The 19,383-nt window shown below is 34.5% G+C and overlaps 4 protein-coding genes across 10 annotated transcripts in view; 2 read left to right on the top strand and 2 right to left on the bottom strand.

The window, feature by feature from the left end:
- LOC138187573 (adenomatous polyposis coli protein) overlaps window positions 1–11,556 on the top strand; it is a 95,207-nt gene extending 83,651 nt beyond the window's left edge. For 3 of the 5 annotated variants that reach the window (XM_069128494.1, XM_069128493.1, XM_069128495.1), the window contains 5 exons: window positions 791–3,477; window positions 3,778–3,869; window positions 4,003–4,279; window positions 5,244–5,508; window positions 5,657–11,556. In XM_069128494.1, the coding sequence (XP_068984595.1) occupies window positions 791–3,477; window positions 3,778–3,869; window positions 4,003–4,279; window positions 5,244–5,508; window positions 5,657–10,036 (7,701 nt within the window). In that variant the 3' untranslated portion in view covers window positions 10,037–11,556. The remainder of the gene's footprint in view (window positions 1–790; window positions 3,478–3,777; window positions 3,870–4,002; window positions 4,280–5,243; window positions 5,509–5,656) is intronic. The other 2 variants (XM_069128496.1, XM_069128497.1) reach the window with 2 other exon arrangements.
- A 72-nt stretch (window positions 11,557–11,628) lies between these two features.
- LOC138187591 (superkiller complex protein 8) lies at window positions 11,629–13,425 on the bottom strand. The gene is made up of 8 exons (XM_069128546.1): window positions 13,272–13,425; window positions 13,065–13,174; window positions 12,828–12,997; window positions 12,488–12,726; window positions 12,282–12,375; window positions 12,119–12,212; window positions 11,857–12,028; window positions 11,629–11,752 (listed from the first exon to the last, which is right to left on the bottom strand). The coding sequence occupies exons 1-8, from the start codon at window positions 13,272–13,274 to the stop codon at window positions 11,651–11,653; spliced, it is 984 nt and encodes a 327-aa protein (XP_068984647.1). The 5' UTR covers window positions 13,275–13,425; the 3' UTR covers window positions 11,629–11,650.
- Window positions 13,426–13,456: 31 nt separating this feature from the next.
- LOC138187585 (small ribosomal subunit protein mS27) lies at window positions 13,457–15,251 on the top strand. The gene is made up of 2 exons (XM_069128524.1): window positions 13,457–14,797; window positions 14,875–15,251. Exons 1-2 carry the CDS (start codon window positions 13,727–13,729, stop codon window positions 15,157–15,159), a joined length of 1,356 nt encoding a protein of 451 aa, XP_068984625.1. The 5' UTR covers window positions 13,457–13,726; the 3' UTR covers window positions 15,160–15,251.
- LOC138187581 (coiled-coil domain-containing protein 22 homolog) lies at window positions 15,248–19,299 on the bottom strand. Of its 3 annotated transcripts, none has more exons than XR_011175211.1 (8): window positions 19,123–19,299; window positions 18,441–18,612; window positions 18,062–18,362; window positions 17,743–17,987; window positions 17,240–17,656; window positions 16,715–17,155; window positions 16,436–16,608; window positions 15,248–15,731 (listed from the first exon to the last, which is right to left on the bottom strand). XR_011175211.1 is itself a non-coding variant. In XM_069128516.1 (8 exons), the coding sequence occupies exons 1-8, from the start codon at window positions 19,173–19,175 to the stop codon at window positions 15,693–15,695; spliced, it is 1,749 nt and encodes a 582-aa protein (XP_068984617.1). In that variant the 5' UTR covers window positions 19,176–19,299; the 3' UTR covers window positions 15,248–15,692. The 3 variants fall into 3 exon arrangements, 1 of the variants encoding a protein (XP_068984617.1); XR_011175210.1 differs by having other exon boundaries at window positions 15,248–15,706; XM_069128516.1 differs by having other exon boundaries at window positions 15,248–15,706; window positions 16,503–16,608.
- Window positions 19,300–19,383: the final 84 nt, after the last annotated feature.

Genomic DNA, 19,383 nt, shown 5'->3' with positions numbered 1-19,383 from the left:
GTATATATCGTGAGTTGAATGAACAGAACGACATTAATAAATACGTAACCTATCATAAGGACGGCGCTGAAAAGGAAGCATGACCTGCGAAAAAGAAGTTTGACTCATCGTACTAACCATTATCATTATTACACAATCGATTTGTGAAGCTAAAATCGCCATGAATGATTTAATAACTTATTACTATGGAAATCTATTTTATTAAGTCATAAGGTATATAATATTACATATTTGAAAAATTAACGCAAATATTGACATATAATAATGTAATGAAGGTGTGATAAATATATAGTTTATATAATATAATATTATATAAGCGAGCTGAACTATTTTTCTATAATATATTTAAAACGTTTATATAATAATATATAGTATTTTATAATTTTATATAGTTTATATAATTATAAACGTTTAATATATTAACGTTAAACGATTATTTAATAGAAACAATTAATTAGAAAGAGTAAATAATGACAATTTAATAAATAATTTACAACGTTGCATGGTATATAAATAAAAAATTGAAAATAGAATAGATAACCCTTTGTGTATAAAGTAAATAAATAAATTGAAGGTCAGTTTAAATTTCCTCGGAAACTTTACGAAGATAGTAGAACAAATATTCTTCGATTGTTGATAAATGTAAGCCCTACGAAACTAGGATAAAGGTTCTTAATTACTAAAAAAACTAATTTAATTATTACTTTTTAATAAAGAGGAAAGGACTTCAAAGGTGACAGTATTCTTCCTAAATCAAAATCCTAACATTAATTTCCATCCTCTCCCATAGGACGTAGCCAGCGTGATGAGCTTCTCGTCGAATTCGGGCGGGGCCCTCGGCTGTTCCACGGAAATGCAAGGCGATCGAAGGCTAGGGGCGAAAGTGGACGTAGTGTACAATCTACTGGGAATGCTTGGTAGCACGGAGGGCCGAGAGGACATGAGTGCAACGCTACTCTCTATGAGCAATTCGATAGACAATTGCCTCATAATGAGGCAATCAGGGTGCCTTCCACTGTTGGTACAACTGATTCACGCTCCAGGACAAGATCCAGAAACCAGAGAAAAGGCATCTCGAGCTTTGCATAATATAGTGTATGCCAAAAGCGACGAGAGGGCTGGACGCCGGGAGGCGAGGGTTCTCCGGTTTCTAGAACAGTTACGGGACTATTGCCAGACTCTGAGGACATCCCTAGAAACGGGTCAGGTTCCCGATGACCTAGAGAGGCATCCCGGGCCAACGATAGCGGCATTGATGAAACTTTCCTTCGACGAAGCTCATCGTCACGCCATGTGTCAGCTCGGTGGACTTCATGCAGTCGCAGAGCTGATCGAGATGGATCATATGGCTCATGGAAGCGAATGCGACGATCAAAATTGCATCACATTGCGTAGATATGCCGGAATGGCTCTGACGAATCTGACATTCGGCGATGGAAACAATAAAGCATTGCTCTGTTCCTTCCGAGAGTTCATGAAGGCTCTGGTTTCGCAATTGAGAAGTCCAAGCGACGATCTCAGACAAGTCACAGCGTCTGTATTGAGAAATTTGTCGTGGCGAGCTGATACTAGTAGCAAGCAAACGTTGAGGGAAGTGGGAGCAGTAACTGGTTTGATGAAGGCTGCGATGGAGGGTAGGAAGGAATCAACTCTTAAGTCGATACTGTCTGCACTTTGGAACCTGTCGGCACACTGTAGTACGAATAAAGTGGATATTTGTGCCGTAGATGGCGCACTGGCATTCCTCGTGGATATGTTGAGCTACAAAGCACCGTCTAAAACTTTAGCCATTGTTGAAAACGCCGGTGGTATTTTGAGGAATGTATCTAGTCACATTGCTGTTAGAGAAGATTACCGAGCCATTGTAAGAGAGAGGGGATGTTTGCAAGTATTGTTACAACAATTGCGATCACCTAGTTTAACCGTCGTTAGTAACGCCTGTGGAGCTCTGTGGAATCTTTCTGCCCGATGTCCACAGGATCAGCGTCTGTTATGGGACCTAGGCGCAGTTCCAATGCTTCGTAGTTTAATTCACTCCAAACACAAGATGATTTCAATGGGTTCAAGCGCAGCCTTGAAGAATTTACTGAGTGCCAGACCAGGCTGTAATAATCTCGTCCACTTAGACTCGACAGCACGCGGATTAGGACTTCCAACTCTACCAACTTTAGTTGCACGCAGACAAAGGGCTCTGGAGCAAGAAATAGATCAAAGCTTGGCCGAAACTTGCGATAACATCGAACCTAGCACATCTCCGACTAACAAAGACGATAAGTTTTCGTTCAAGGTGGAACATAGCTTCTTGGGAATCAACACGCGAACTTTACGCTCCTATCAGCTACATAATCAACCCAGCACATCCAATATGAAGTGCAACGGAGTCGCCAGAAGCGAGAGTAGAGACTCCATGCGCTCCATAACAAGCACTCATTCTGACACCATGTTTGAAAGGGTAAATCGACACGTATTGAATGGACTATCTCCTACTGATATTCAGATAAAACAACAGTCCTCGTCGCTACACTCCGCAGTCGGTTTCGACAGCGGAATGTCCAGTGACGCTCACTCGAAGATCTCTTCCGAGAAGAAGTATACGTTACGCTACAAAAACGCCATCCCGGATCGTTTGAAGTCGTCAGACGGTTTTAATGGTCTCGTCGACCTTAGATGCACTAATTCTACCATTTCCTGGTCCTCGGCTCCGGATCAAGAATCCGCCTGTTCACAGAATTTGCTACACTCTTCCGTAGAAGACAACTTGCCACAAAGCATCACGTCTGTGCTCAAGACTGGTAGTCAGTCCAGTATTTCCGAGGAAACGGAGTTGAACGTTTGCACAAAAACCGAGTACGTGAGCACGAAGCCTGAAATAGAAACCTCCTCCTCGACCTCGTTATCATTCGTCAACAACAGCTCTCCCGCGAAAGACAACATCAACTTTGGAAACGTCTACGACAAGACTGTTTTGCATCAGCACAGTTCGTTGAATACTATACAACAGGCTATTTCACCGACTGTCAGTTATCGAACAGAGGGAAATCTGTTCAGTGATTATGCCGAGACGGATTTGGATCAACCAACTGACTATAGTTTGCGTTATGCTGAACGAAGTCTGGAAGACGAAGGAAAACCACATTCTCACTATTTCCCGAGTAACGATCAAGAACTTATCCACGAAGATACAGTAAAGACCTATTGCACAGAAGGAACTCCACATGGAACGTCTTTAAATTCTTCTAGAGCGGCATCGGCTTCTGACTTGCAAGAGGATAGTCGACAGAGGAGTTTATTGAAGAAGATTCAGGAACAAGGTAAACTGCAAGATACGGAGGAATTGAATTTAGAATGTACCAGAATGGAATGTACGGAAGTTTCGAGTGACAAGAAGAGAAGTCAAATGTTGCAGTACTTTGAAACGAATATCAAGGACAATAATGTTGAGGGAAATGATCACACTTCTATGAAAAATTCATTGAGGTTTGTACACTTTCATGTAGTTAATAAAATTAGCAAAGAGAACATTTTATTTAAAAAATAAATGAACATTTTTAGTAACTTATTTTCTTAACAAAAAATGTTTGGATCGTAACTATTATCTTGATTATATATGTAATTACACATGGTTATATCATGATATATATATTATGTATAATATATACATATACGTACATCTATGTGACATATTTCCTATCACTTGTTATTTTCTTTAACCTGAGAATACTCTACATATTTAACATATGAAAAAATAAATAAAAATTCTGTATTTTTTATTCGCAGCGTAAGAACAACAATTACACAAGTATCTTCGAGCAACTTACAATATGCTGAGAATGATAATATAGCGCCCAATTCTACAAAAAATAAACCAGGTAAAGTTACAGAAAAAATTGTTTATACTCACTCTCGATACGACACGATTCGAAATTCAATGATGCTGAAAAATTTTCTCTAAAACTATAGAATTTTATTGAAACAGTTAAAAATGTATTTATTTTATTATAGAGAAGAAATACGATGCACAGAATGGCATGTTTGAAAAAAACGATAAATTTGATAAAAGTTATCCTACCAACGGTGTTAATTCGTACGTGACTAGTGCATTGAAGGCTTCTAACGATTCAGGATGTAAGGAATTTGAACTAAAAGGAGATACCCGTAACATGCCTTATATATTAAATATAAACAACTCTTCCGAATGTTTAGATCAAGTCAGTGATGGCGATGAGGACGACGAAGATTTGCTTACAGCTTGCATTAATATTGGAATGCAAAATAATAGGTGAATATTTTGATTCGGTATAAATGTACTATAATTATCAACAACATCCTTGGTAAATGTACAGATCGAACTCAACCTTTCTGATTTCGATGATTTTTTAATATGTGGTGGGGACATGATTCTAAACAACTTTTTCCTATATATGTAACTAGCGGTCGGTCTTAATTTCCGAGATATTTGCGAAAAACTATCGTTACTACCACAAAGAATTGTACGTTGAATTGTGCACAAATCTGTGGCAGCATATATAGGTCTGTTTAGTTGCCAACTGCCGAATAAAATGACCTGGTCGGAATTTTCTGCTTATGTATACAAAGGAGAGTGGAACGAATGGGGTATCCGAGATGAAGGTTCGTACACAACGTGCGTAAGCGAGGCTGTAAGAAATGTCTGCTATAACTTAATTAAAAATAAATATCATTTTTAGAATTTAGAGTTTAGATTAGTACTTTCAATCCGGCCAGCAATGCTTGCATAAAATGATAACAGTTACCTTATTTCGTAAAATAATATCGATTATTCATTCGCCTATTATTTTTATAATTCAGCAGCGGCCGAATTGGGAAATCTGACTTAAATCCAATACATACATCGATCATATTAATTTTCAATTGAGTTATAATAGACATTTCTTGCAGCCTCGCAAGTACATATAGTTGTGCACAGGGCCTTTAAGCTCGACCATAGTCTCGTTCATAAACAGAAAATAAGCAGTCGATGGCCGGCAACCAACACTGATGCATACACTGTCACAGACGCATGATTATAGGTAAAATTCACTGTAGTGAACACTGTATCGACAGTTTTTTGCGAATATATTATATATTGTGCTCCATATATTAAAAAATCATCGAAATCGAAGAGGTTGAGTTCTACATGTACATTTACCACATTTTTTTATTATTTTCGCTAAACCAAATAATTTTTAATTGAAAAATAATTCTTACGTTATTTCCTTTTTTAGGCATAGGCATTCGTTTATAGGAAATAATTTTGAAAAAGTTCCGCGAAATGAAAGCAATCTTGCCAGGTATCAAACAAGCGTTGCACTAGATCAAATGGACTGCAATTCATCTGTCGATTCTACCATGAACAGTCTTGATACGAAACAATCGGGATCTGAAGAAATGGTAGATCCCGATATTTGTACTGATAACGTTAATGATAACTCATCGAATATGAATATTGTGTCAGATTATAGTCAAAGTACGGCCAAATTTATGCAAAAGGTGACATATTTATTCCGTGCACGCAATTTTATATTTTTATAAATTTAATTTCAGAATTTAATTATCTTTGTGCGTTATTTGAAACATTACAATAGAAATGTACAAAAGAATGCGCATATCTTATAAACATCGAATTTTCTTATTTCAGGTGATAGAAACTAAAATTCCAATGCAACAATCGAATCAAGTTTTGCAGAATGAGTTGGACAAAGTAAGAAACACGGAACGCGGTTCATTATTAGGCGATGATAGTCTGTGCAATTTCTCATTACCTTCGAACTTGAGGAATAGCCCGATATTACATGAAACAGTAGTGTTTAACACAGAACCTACACAACAGCAATATCTATCTAGTATCGACAGCCAATCGAACGAAGACATGTCGTCTCTGATACATAACGATGTTATTGAAAATGATCAAAATATAGATGATGATTCTGCTAAGTGGGAAAATGATAAAACATCAAAAACATTAAAAGACAAAGCGATTGAGAATTCGTCTATGCAACAATCTTATACTAAAGTAACAGATTCAGAGAGTAGCGAATCGATCGATTCCGTGGAACAATCAGAACACGCACTTTTAGAATTGTGTATACAACCTGGATTAACGAAAACTATGGACAATATTCAGCTAAGTAAAACCACAATAAATGAAATCGACAGTGAATTTGGGGAGCGAAAAATTATTAATTTTGATGAAAGCAGTAAAATGTACAATGACACGTGTGAAATAGATGGCATTAATAAAGAGAAAGTTGATTCAAAGCACAAACTGGCACAGAAACCTGCAGACTCAATGAAATATGTGGAGAAGGAAGATGCATATCGGCGTCAAAGGGATCCTGATGCTATGATTGCCTCGTTAGATCGCTTAACTGCGACTCTCGTGCAACAAACGGAAGCAATTCGAGAACGAGATTCGAGCGCAATGAAACACAGCATATTGAGTGATACATGGAATGAAGATTCTCCTAATGATGTATCTTTTCCTAGCATAAGTATTAGTGCCCCTATAATCGCTTCATTTAAAAGCGATGTACCAGAAGAACCAGGAACAATCACCTCAGAGTGTTATGAAACAGCAAGTAGCGACAATGGGCACATGACCAATTCAAAAATTATTCAAAGAGAAGCGATTAAATTGGCTGAAGCGGTGGACGCAGAAATGAATCGACAGAACGAACTAGATACAACCAGTATGACGTCCATGGATTTAGAAGCAATAAAACCACCTTCCTCGATGGGAAGCTTACTATCACTGACAGCTAGCTACGCAGGTTCGGGTGACTGTAGTGAGTCGTTCGTTAATCGAGACAGGTGTAATTCTACGTCCTTGCCTCCAATCCAAGCGAAGAATATATCTTCGACAGATTCTCGAAGCTGTCGTAAGAAATCTCTTCCTTTGGGTGTCGTAGCTAAAAGAGCTCTGAGTCAAACTCAGAGTCACACCGGCAGTCTCGAAAATTTGTTGAACGAATGTACTGGTTCGCACTTAGAAAGTGTCAAACCACCATCAATGATGGACGAGTTACCAGACGTTGGCGACATGGAAAATAGTATGTTAAGCGTGGCCAGTATTACATCAGAGGTGGCAGATTCTAAGGATCAAGACTCGCAGAACTTAAGCGGGAGCGACGCTGTTTTCGACTTATTAAAACCTGTCGCAAATGTGCTATCCATGACGTGCATGCGTTACGCTGAAGCTATGCAGAATAGTGCAAATAATAGTTTGAGTGAATATCTGGAGAACATCAATCCACCTTCGCTGTTCAATGAAGTGTGTGAAATGGATGAGTCGACAGTGGAACAAGCTACAGAAACTATATGCAGCGATACGTTGTGTATTGACGCGGAATTACATACCGAAGAAGCTCCACATCCTGTGATGATAGACAGGATCGACGAAGCAGGTGATACCGACGAGGCAGTTACACCAATTTCGTCTGAATACTGCGTTACTAGCTCGGCAGAGTCCACGCCTAGGAAACGATTACACAGAAATTTAACACCAAAGCAGAAAAGAACTTTGGCCAAGGAAAGATATAAGACGTATACTATAGCTGCGGAACTCGACAAAGAGGAAGAAGAACGACAGGAAAACGTAGTACAGGAGAAGATTGCACGGGGGAAAATTTCACCTTTTTCCAAATTGACACCTAAACAACGTAGACAAGAAGATAGAGCCAGGTTTCAAACACAGGTATTGGAAAATCCCTTCCCCGACATGAATCAAGATCAAAATAATCAACAGGAAGTTAATGCTACTTATGAACAAGAGAATTCTGAAAAGACAACGGGAGCAACGTCCCCGGTAAAATCTGCTATCCCCACATTGTCAAAACTATCCGCTTGTAAAACGTTGATTAAAAAGCGTGTCGAGCAAAAGAAGAATAGGGAAAGATATCGTACGAGAACTTTGAACGATTCAGAACGCATATTCAAAGATACAGAAAGTAATACTACTACAAACGCGATAGAAGATAGATTACCAGATTCAACGCACACTATCGAATCGGATGTAATTCAAACCATGTTGGAACAAAATGCAACCATCGTGTTAAATACATTAAACGAATCAAATAAGACAAATGAAACTGGCGAGGATGGGTTGCTAGATTGCGAGACTATTAGTTTAGTATCAAATGAATCAGAATCAGAACGGAACCTACGGATGCGGTTTGTCAATGGCGTTTCTAAAAAACTGATAGGTTCATGTGTTCAACAAATGGACAATGTACAAGAACCAGAGGACGCTCATAAGGAAACAATCGAGATCGAAGAACCCAGGTCGCAAGAAGACATCAGGTATACAGATAATGTGGAAACTGAGAGCGAAGATGAATCTAATAATACCGAAGGACCGCCTAGAGAAACAAAAAGGCCCCGAATAATTAAACCAGGAATGGTGAGAGATCCCAGTAATGATTCTAACGCTACGGATAAATCAGACCCAGAAAGTCCAAAGGCCATTCGCGGAAGAAGAAAAGCTCTCTACTCAAATCCAATTACGCGAAAGCCAACGCCACAATCGTCTCCATTGAAACAGGTGAATCCTGTCAGTGGAATACCTATAGGTCGTAGCAACACTTCACCTATTGTAAGAGCAACAAGAGCTACCACGTTGAGACAAAATAACAATAGTCCAGGTACAGCGACGAAAGAATCAACAAAATCAAATATAAGTCCTAAAATGAATCCCAGCTCAACAGATGACAAACGAACGAAGATTTTATCGGTGGCTGCAAAAAGAGCATCAGTTCCTCAGAAAGGATCGTCATTAACTTTCACAAAGTCCGTAAAGAGGCACAGCACACCTCCAACGTGTTCTTCCTCGAACTATCAACAAGAAACTAAGACGGACGTAACGATTAAGCCCTTGGAACGACAAGGAACATTTACCAAAGACGAACCAGAAGTGAAGAATGCGCCCACCGTAGAGTCTTCATCTCCTTCGCCGATAAAAACGAAAATCGCAAAACCCATTAGAGGTGCAACATCCAAGGTACATCCAACAACTGGGAAACCAAAACTTACGCCAAAGACACATCAAGCGCACCAATCAAAATCATCAAAGGGAAACGCTTCAGAGAAGATTCAATCTTCGAAAACATTACCATTACTGGTGGCTCCAAAACGATTACCTACAGGAAAAGCAACTGCAACCGCAAAAATATCAGCCAATAATCAAAGTACTGCACAGATAGAAAGTGGTAAAGTCTTTCGAAAGGTAGGTCCTCTTGGTCAGAGATCTAACAGTAATTCCAGTATTGTATCCAACTCCTCGACCGGAATGCAAACTAGAAAATTGGCAAAGGAAGCGACTAGTAAAATTGCAAGCCTTTGGAAAAAGGTAGAGGAGAGTAAAAATAAGCAACGGTTTGAGAAACCAGATACTAGGCAGTGGCTACAGCCTGGTAATTGTGCTAACGAGATGGATACCCCATCTCCAGTGAGCAATCCGCCAGCTTTTAGGTTGTTTCGTAGTTCCACGTTCGAAGGAGTACCCCAAGAGAATGATAATCCGGAATCAGCTTTGTACAAATCGAAATTGAAGAGGCCATTGGTAATGGGCGTACAACCTAGTAAAGTGAAATACAGAAACTCTTGTGACTTGAGCGGAATGAACGCAAACGACGCACCTTGCAAGATTCCTGTAAAGTCTAATGACGCTTCTACGTACAAGAAAGACATCGTAGATGTAGTTGATACCTCGGTTGTTCTGCGAAAATCACAGCATACCGAATCCTCCACGGCAGAGGTGGATCCCATGAAACGAATATCACGTCTTGGTTCCTTTATAAGAGTAGACTCTGCGAATGCAGAAGGTTCTGCACAAACATACGTTAATGGGTCCGGTGTGCGTACACCCGCGTCCGCCATTGTCCCACCTTTTAATTATAACCCGAAGCAAGATATCCCTTTGCAAATAGCCAAAGTAACGCCGGATGAAACTGAAAGCAAATTCAGAGTGACAGATTGTCATAGCGACATAGTCACAGCTTCTACGAGAGTAACAACGGTATAGTGAGAGCCTGTTATAAAGTAAACAACTTTCTTTCGTAGTATTGCTTTTCTGTTTCAGGCTAGTCATTGTACATTTGATTTACTGCTGTATTGATCGTAAATCAACACGCAGTACATATATTACGAATACTTGATAAGTAAGTTGAAGGTTTCTTTCTTACCTCACACATCGTTTAAAGGACACCGAAAATCTTCATGGCATCTCATTAATTTTTACACACTAAAGATAAGAAGAATAATCGTTTGAATACTTTTCTTCGTTGCATGTGCATTGGCAATGCAATTTTTATTCCCCCCCCCCTTTTTTTTAAGAGGTATAATTAAAATGTGACATAGCCGAAAATCCTGATATATCATTCCTATTCACTTTGCGTGTTGTATATACATATATTGAGAAATTCCATAATTACGAAGAAAATTAAAAATCGGTAGTACGTAGCAGTAATTATGCTCGATTATTTAATTCAATTTTGTATATATTAAACGTCGATGAAGAATGTAGAAAGTTTAGTGATATGTATTACGACTCATGATGTATATGGAAATATGTCGCTATACATCTTCGTAATAGATAAATTTGCAAGGAATAAGATCTGTATTTTGTTTCCATCGTAAACTAATTTGTATTCTTTCAATTGAATACAAAGTCTAATTACTTTTTAAAGACTGATAGAAACACAATGAAGATTTGGACGAAACTTGGACATTTTCAGTGCAACAGAATGTTACGACAAAAGCAGTAGTGATGTTTATATCGATGTAGCGGTCTAAGTAACGCTAAACTGGCATTATGTGAAGAGACAAAATTTTGTAAACCCTTACTTTAAGTTTCTAGTCTACTTGAAAATTTACAGTTAAAATAGCTTCTATTTTGGTCATATATGTATTACATAAAAAAATCGATTTGCATGTAACAAGTGTCTACTGATTCGATTGTTACCCTTTCTAAAATACATGTAGGTACAATTAAGAGTGTGTACGGATCAATTATGTATTTATAGATCGGAAGGTTTAAGGTATTGGCATGCCGTTTAATAATTTTACTTTCACACGTTCTCATTTGTTTTCTAGTTTCATTGGAAAATTTGTTACTGTTCGAAGCATTTAATGCGTACGATACTTTAAGTTTGTTTCTATATCGCGTCATCTTCCCTTCTACATGCACCCGATCAATCTAAAATTTCATTAGAAGGAAACTGTTTGACACGATATAGAATAGATTTTACTATTCATTATTTACGTATTTGTTACACAAGTCTTATACCCTGTTCCAGTTCGAGTTAATTAGATTTAACCCTTCCAACTTGGAACCACATCAGGGTACCTTTATATGTTTTTTCTTCATACAGGATTTGATCTGTACACCAGAATTCCTTTTCAGGGTTCTTTTGTAATCTTCGTCTTTTACTTAGATTTTAAGTATTCATCTTTTGTTATACTGTATTTTAGATTCGGCAGACATCTTAATGATTTGTATATTAATAATTACAGTACAATAAAATTTATAGATACTAATATCTATTTTGTTTAATATTACATTCATATTAAAACATAACATTAAATGTTATGTAATATACATAAAGTAATATACAGTTATTCATATTTATACAAAAATTTATTTGTCATATAATGGACATTCGTAAAGATTAATGGATTTATCTTCAGATACTGATGCAATCATGTTATTTCTTTGTGGATTGTACTTTACAGCCCATACCTAGAAAAGCAAAATGCTCACAACTCCAAATCGCAGATTACTTTTTCTGCTTTATAAATTTACAATAAAAATTCCATAATGCTGTATGTAATACGATATCTCACCTGATCATTGTGTTCATTAAATGTATGTAAACATTGTCTTTGAGCTAGTTCCCATACTTTAACTGTATGATCTGAACTACTAGATGCAAACTGTTGACCATTTGGAGCAAAAGCAACACCAAGTACCCATGAGGCATGACCTGACATAGTTCCTGCTAAATTAGCATCTTTCCTACATGTAAAAATAAGAAGGAATATATTAATGTTTCAATGTTTTAATCATATTTCTATTTCATGCGAATTGAAACTATGAATTACTTACACGTCATACAGTTTCATATGTCCATCATCTGATGCGGTAAGAAGCAATTGAGAATCTGGTGAAAAACAAAGAGACCTGATAGGCATTGCATGACCTAAAATATTTCAAATACATATTAATAATTGTAAATCATCAATAACTTATTAACAAAATTTGTTATTACCTTCCAATGTACGTAAAACTTTTCCATATGTAACATCAAAAATATTGATAATTCCATCAATTGCACCACTAGCAATGTATTTACCATCAGGGCTCTAAAATAAGTAATTATATAATATAAAAACTATCTTGTGTTATTTTTGCACAAAATTATACAATATAAATGTCATACATAGATACATACAATTATACAATATAAATACATACATAGGCAACGCTCAATATAAATTTTCCACCTCTGGTATCTAAAGTTTGTTCTTGTTTGCCACTGTCTGTTCCATATAAATGTATTTTACCTGAATGACTACCAGATACAATGAATTTATCATCTGGAGAAAATACCACTGTCCAAATATCTACAGGACCTACTTCAATACTTGATATTTTCTCTCCTGATTGCAAATTCCATAGTTTTAAACTTGAGTCTAGTGAACTTGATGCACATTCTAAAAGCATGTGTGTACATATCATATAGCTCTGCTAACATTAACATATTCATTACAATAAAATACATGCAAATAATTTTGTGTTTTTATTAATTATTCACTTGAACCATCTGAATTAACTGCAACAGATACCACACCAAGCGAGTGACCAGTTAATTTATATTTTAGTTGTAAACTTTTGTCTTTTTGTTCCCAAACTTTGACGGCATCATCGACTGAACCGGTTACCAAATATTCGACTGTCTCATTCCCATTAAACTGCACCGATTCACTGCCATATAATAAAGAAAATTGTACAGGAGTATATAAATGATAAAAAATACATCGAAATTAATTACCGTGAATCTTCATTATCCTGCTGTAATTCCTTTTTCTTCTTTAAACAGCCCCAAGCACAGGTCCAAATGCTATCTTCATGAGCATTTTCAGTTTTATTAACTATCGAATACTGAAAAAATTTTTAATTCATCTTTGCAACTGTCGCATATCATGAATAACATAACCTTTATATCGTGATAATTTGCAAATTCATTTATATTCCTCACCATTCTAGAAAGTATGTATTCTCTCCCAAACAATGATTAAAAATGATTTTGATCTAATACAAAATATACTGTTTTCTAACTATATATACATACTAACTGTTTATAAACACACGTATACGTAACTTGAATATCCGAGAGTTCACCACGCGCGTATGCGTGATAGCAGCAGACTTACAGGCAGCTGGATTCATTGAAATCAAATGTGTTTATGTTGAAAGTACTCTCAAAATTTTGGGAAATATATAAAATAGATTATAATGGGTAATGTAAATAGAAACGCGTAAATAAGAATTACAGCTTGATTTTATTAGTACTGTGCACTTTTAAAATAACATAACATACTTCATTTTATACATTATATTACAATCGTAATTGTAACCTTTCTGTTTGATTTGATTGTACAAATAAAAAGATATCAAAGCTACCTTTTTAAGAATATGATCTAATGACAAAAAATGGAGTACAAAATGTTGAAAATATTTAGGTCTGGTAGAAAATTGTATCATGAGCTCCACAAAACTGTGGTGCAAAAACGATCTTTTTTATCAGAAGCGTACCGGTGCGAGAATGCATGGAAAGCTCGTCTGCAATGTTCGTTACTCCAAAAATACAAGCCGGAGGATTTATTTATAACCTTGGACAATAAATTTTTTATTGATGGAAAAGTTAGTGCCATAGACATAGATATATTTGCAAATACCATACGAAGCAAAGATCAGGTAGAAGAATTATTGAGTATAATCCAGAAACTACGAAAAAGTGCAGAAACAACAAATACCTTAGATTCAACGCATCATGCTGTCATAAGATATTTATTTGATAATGATCTTACTGAAAAACTTATGAATGTGTTACATGACAGACTTAAATATGGTATTTTTCCCGATTATGTGTGTTATAACATGCTCATGGATGCATATATAAAAAAAGAAGATTATGCCAGTGCTGCAAAAGTTGCTGTTTTGCCTATGTTGCAAGAGGATACTGACAACTTGATAACTAATGCACTATCTATATATGCTTGTCATAAATATTTAGAACATACAGATACATGGCAAAAGCCATCAGAACCAATAAAAGATACTGAAGAAGAAATAAAAATACGTGTGAATTATCTTAGAAATCCTTTCTTTGATGACCATTTTGATCTTACTGATCCAATTGATTTAATTGGAAAAACACTGGCTTTCCAGGGAAAATTTATGAATAATACACTAGGAAGAACTTGTCAACTGAGAGGTCTAATATTATATAAAAAATATCAAGTTGTATCAAAGTCAATAAAACAATGGTTAAATGAAGTCGAAGGAGATATTGTTTACAATGAAGTTTTTGACTTAATTGAAAATGACAAAGAAAAAGTACATAAAGAAAAAGCAACAAATGAATTTGAACAATTAATGTTAGAAGTCAATGCGTTAAAAAAAAAGAATTTGTGTAAGGATAATTTAATTGAAGCATTAGAAAATAATGTTAAATCTGCAGTTGAAAAGCAACACGATATAGATATAAATGATCAGTTGCAGGTAATTGAAAATATATTAAAAAATACAAAAGGAGTATTAATTAAATCTATTATTTATTATTTTGCTTAATATTTCAGAAATATACCGAATGGGAAAAAAAAAGACAATTAATATTAGATAAACAGATAGAGGAAATGAATCGAGAGGCCAAACTGCTGGAAATAAACAAATTGAAAGAAGAAATGAAGAAACAAGAACGATTTTTAACTTTCTTTGAAAATGAAGAAAAAATAGAACTACAGATAGAAGAAATAGAAGCAAAGGAAAAGGAAGATATGGAAAAACTCCTTAGTAAACATGGCGCTCAAAGGAAACTGAAGAAATTAGAAGGAGAAAAAGAATATATACCACCAATGCTTTAAATTCAGAAAGAGTAATCTTTGACATATTTATCATTTTTTAATAAATGTGTATAGTTAAAACCTTAATAAATTAAATACTTTCGAAAACTATGTTTGAAGGGTTTATAATAATAAAAAACAGTAAAAATATGTATCACATTATTTATCTCTCATATTTTGTACATAATTCCTTAAAGTATTTTTTTAAATGTTTATTATGTAAGTTTATAGCGGATATTTCCAAAGCCACTTATTTCTTAGAAATATGGAAGTTAACTGTACAATTAAAGTTTATGCTAAAAAAATTATTAGGCTTTGTAGCAAATAACGTTCCGTTTGAGCGTTGATATTGAATCCATTTATGTCACATCTTGGCCCTCTTATAAACACGATTAGCGAATTACGTATAATTTTACGTTACACACAACTTTGGGCCAAGGCACGGTTTTAACAGTTACTTTTAAATTTAGAATAACTGTTAAAAACTATTTTATAGGCAGCAATATATCAAATCCTGCATAACTATAAAATTTGGTCTTCGTAATCGTATTCGTTTATGAGGAATGTTCTGTAAATGCAATAATATAATTTCACTTTTGGTAAAAATTTTCTAATTAAAGCTTAAGCTCATTCTATCTTTAACATTAACACTTTGACTGCCACGCCGAAATCACACGTTTCGCTCAAAACGCCATGGGAGTATTTTTATTATTCAAAGCATATATGGCAAAAAGTGGCGCCTTGATAATAGTTGATAGCGACATATTATAACAAGGCTTCGTTTGTTTCAACAAACCATTCGCCTTTGTTATTTCGTTGTAAACAAAACGTCCAGAATATATTGTTGAAACGTGTAGTAGATATTAGTAAACAGTATTTGCTCATTCAATATATAATAGTAAGGTATGTCCACACTTCTAACTTTAATTATATATATGATTATAAAGCAGCATTTACGATTATTTTCTAAGCTGTGTTTATAATAATATTCGTAGATTACCCCTCAAAGATATGGATGCAAACACAGTGCAGCGTTAGATGCAAGATTTGTTCGCATTTTCTTTTATTGATATTCTAATAAAAATGTTTAATTGTTCAATGGTGCACTTTTTGTTTCAAAGTATCTTCTATTTATCGGTTATATTCAAAATGCCCTAACTGTCAATTTTCATACAATTTTTACAATTGTAAGAAGTTCAAGCGCTCTGGTCACCAATGACCACTGTGGCGTCACAGGAGAAACCATGGCCAGTCATATATGACCAACATGGCAATCAAAGTGTTAATGGAACTTTACCTGGTCGTTGTTATTACAAATAATATATCGTAATATCACAGATTATGTAAAAATCACGAAGTTTTACTCTGTAATTGTGCCGTTAATTCTGCTGTTTCTTGTTTCATTTGTCTCAAATCAGCAGTTATCCTTTCCAAATTTGCTCCAACATTTTTTGTAGCCTCACAATCAATCTAAAATCCATTATGACACTCTAATTATATTAGGTTTCAATAATTTGACAGCAATATAAAAAACATCTTCAAAGATATTATTACCTTTATACTATACAATATTTACCTGCTCTTCTAAGTCTCTTATTTCTCTTATAGTCGCACCTGTTTCTTCTACTAAACTTACGAGTTCACTACAATCAGAATGAAGTGTGGCCAATAATTTATAAGCTTTTCTTGATGCCTCATTCGTTCTTGCATCTCGAAATATTAATTCATCAGCAACAGTAAAGGACCTTTCTAATCTGCCTGTAAGTGTGTTAATTTCTTTTTGGATTTCACGCGTGTCAGCTAATACTTTATTAATCTCATCTCTTTGTTTTCTAATATTGTTAATTATTTCTAAAATTCGTTGAGTATATGCCGACCTATTCACTTCTTTAGGGAGTTTTTGAACTTCGATTACTAATTGTGAGTATTGTTGATCTTTATTACGACATTCTTCTTGTAATTCTCTCTCCTTCTCTTTTAGTAACTTAATATCATCGAGCTTCTTCTGACTTGCACTCTAAATATATATATTCAATACATGAAATTTTAAATTTACGTGAATAATTTGAATTTTATTTTATATTAAGATGATAGTACTTACAGCTTTAGTAGAATGCTTTTCTCTTTCTTGTCTATACTTTTGGATTAGAGGCACTCTATGTTTCTCCCACTGATTACCTAAATTGATTAATTTACTTGTAGTAACTTCAATTGCTGTCTCTAGTTTCTTAATATTTTCTTCACCATCTTGAAACAGATCATAAATTCTTGCTTTAATCTTTTTTTGTTCTTCATTAATTGTTAACTCTTTCTCCTCATTTTGATAATTTATCGTTACTTGTGCTACACTGGTACTTAGCTTCTTGATTGCATCTTGCAATTTTTCTATGTCATTTCTGGAACACTCACATTCTATTTTTATTTTTTCTATCTGTAAGTCTTGTTTTTCCATCTTATTTAATACTTTTTGTTCTATAATCTTAGTTTCTTTAGTGCCATTATCTTTTATCTGAGGTTGCTATATACAGAAAGATAATAAAAAATTAATAAAACAGTCTAGAATGAGACTGTGTGAACATCGTTATCAATATTTTTGAAGCTTACTTTGGAAGGTAATGTTCTATCTTTTATTGAATTTCCATTCAGGAAATTAACATCGCCAGATATATTAGCCTCAATAATTTTATCGCAATATTGTTTATTTAACCAATTTATTTGATCAAGAATACTCATTGAATGTGTATGAAGAGCTCTTGCATTGTAAGATATCAAAGAAGGTAGAAGTGATGATTCATTTTGCACTTGCTCAGGCACAGATTGCAGATAATGTATGCAATAATCTTGATATTCTATGACAAACAAAATTTTCTAATCAAAATATTATTATAATATTAAAATAGATTAAATGTAAGCAATACTTTACCTTCTTTACTCTCCATTTTTGGAACCTCTAAATTCACAGATTTATAAGGGATTCTTGCCCTTCCTCTATTTCTAAATCCCTTTGTATGACAATAATGTGGTAACCATGAAACTGATAGACTCTGTGCTATTGCTGTTGCTATAGATTTTTCTAGTAATGCAATATTGCTAACAGGTTCGCTTAGAGGTTTATCACTTTCTTTTGGTAATTTTTCAATAAGAAACATGAAAACTTTCCTTAGGTCTGCTTCTGAGCTATATAAAAATGTTTGGTAACCAATATCACCTTTGTACCCTAATTCCTAAATTTAGAAACAAGATGTCAATAAAATTAAAATATCAAAATTGCATAAATAATTTATATGTTTATAAAATCTTACTGAACATGCTTGAGCAAGTGTAGCACCTAGTCGAAATCTGGCTGCCATATTTATAGGTAAAATTGTTGACAATCCAAGTCCTGGTCTTATTATGTCTAAACATTTTACCGTTGCCTCTACTACCAATTCTGTGTTAAAACCACTGAGATTTGTTATATTCTCTGTTATGTCACTAAAAAAATTGATGTTAAAAATTTGCAAAGTATTTTTATATGAATAATACTTTATTTAATTCTGAATTGCTAAAGCAGTGTTAAGTAATGTAATTTACATAACATATGTGTCAAATAAATATTATTTAGGTTGATAATCAAACTCTGCAATATACATGTAGAACAAATTAAAATAAATTTTTTATACAATCTTGCAATTAATTCAAAAATTATATCACACTTTTGCAACTATTTTTTAATCATTTAGTATTTGCAAACACTGTTTCAATGTCGCGATATATATATATATATATATATATATATATATATATATATATACTTTTTTTTAAAGTAATATCGTAATGTCTTCCTGTTTGATAAAATAAATTACAAATTATCATTTGGAAGTATAAAATAAAATATAAAATTCACATAAATATCACCGCCCACTTCCAGTCACATAAAACCGGTTGACATCAGATATCAAGAGTTTATTAAATGCATAAAACGTCGCAGAAAATAGATCTTACCAGCCTATTTGACGCAATGAATGAATAATTATATTGTCAACTTCCTCCATCATCCGTAAAAATGTGAAAATCCTATACTCTTTTACTATATTATTGTATTGAAAGAAATTTAACTTGAACTGCACAAATCTAACCTGTCCATGAGTGAACAAACATTTGTGCACTATTGTACAGATGGCGCGATAAATTATCAGTTTTACCAACGCGAAATGTATTCATACTACACAGACATATATTAATCATTTCATTGTTTCTCATCTG

The sequence above is a fragment of the Bombus flavifrons genome, chromosome 15, assembly GCF_040668555.2.
Source record: "Bombus flavifrons isolate JBK064 chromosome 15, iyBomFlav1_principal, whole genome shotgun sequence".
In the NCBI taxonomy this organism is placed as follows: Eukaryota; Metazoa; Arthropoda; class Insecta; order Hymenoptera; family Apidae; genus Bombus; species Bombus flavifrons.
The sequence above is the reverse complement of the archived record's forward strand: the minus strand, read 5'-3'. Positions and strand labels throughout refer to the sequence as shown.

Excerpts from the sequence above, each read along its gene's own strand:
- LOC138187581 (XM_069128516.1), bottom strand. The coding sequence starts at position 19,175 with ATGATGGAGGAAGTTGACAATATAATTATTCATTCATTGCGTCAAATA. Across the intron at positions 17,657-17,742 it reads ATAGAACATTACCTTCCAAA|CAACCTCAGATAAAAGATAA; the intron begins GTAAGCTTCAAA and ends TTCTGTATATAG. Across the intron at positions 17,156-17,239 it reads AAAAGCATTCTACTAAAGCT|AGTGCAAGTCAGAAGAAGCT; the intron begins GTAAGTACTATC and ends ATATATATTTAG.
- LOC138187585 (XM_069128524.1), top strand. The coding sequence starts at position 13,727 with ATGGAGTACAAAATGTTGAAAATATTTAGGTCTGGTAGAAAATTGTAT. Across the intron at positions 14,798-14,874 it reads ATATAAATGATCAGTTGCAG|AAATATACCGAATGGGAAAA; the intron begins GTAATTGAAAAT and ends TTAATATTTCAG.
- LOC138187591 (XM_069128546.1), bottom strand. Across the intron at positions 12,376-12,487 it reads TTATATTGAGCGTTGCCTAT|AGCCCTGATGGTAAATACAT; the intron begins GTATGTATTTAT and ends TACTTATTTTAG. Across the intron at positions 11,753-11,856 it reads TTAATGAACACAATGATCAG|GTATGGGCTGTAAAGTACAA; the intron begins GTGAGATATCGT and ends TTGCTTTTCTAG.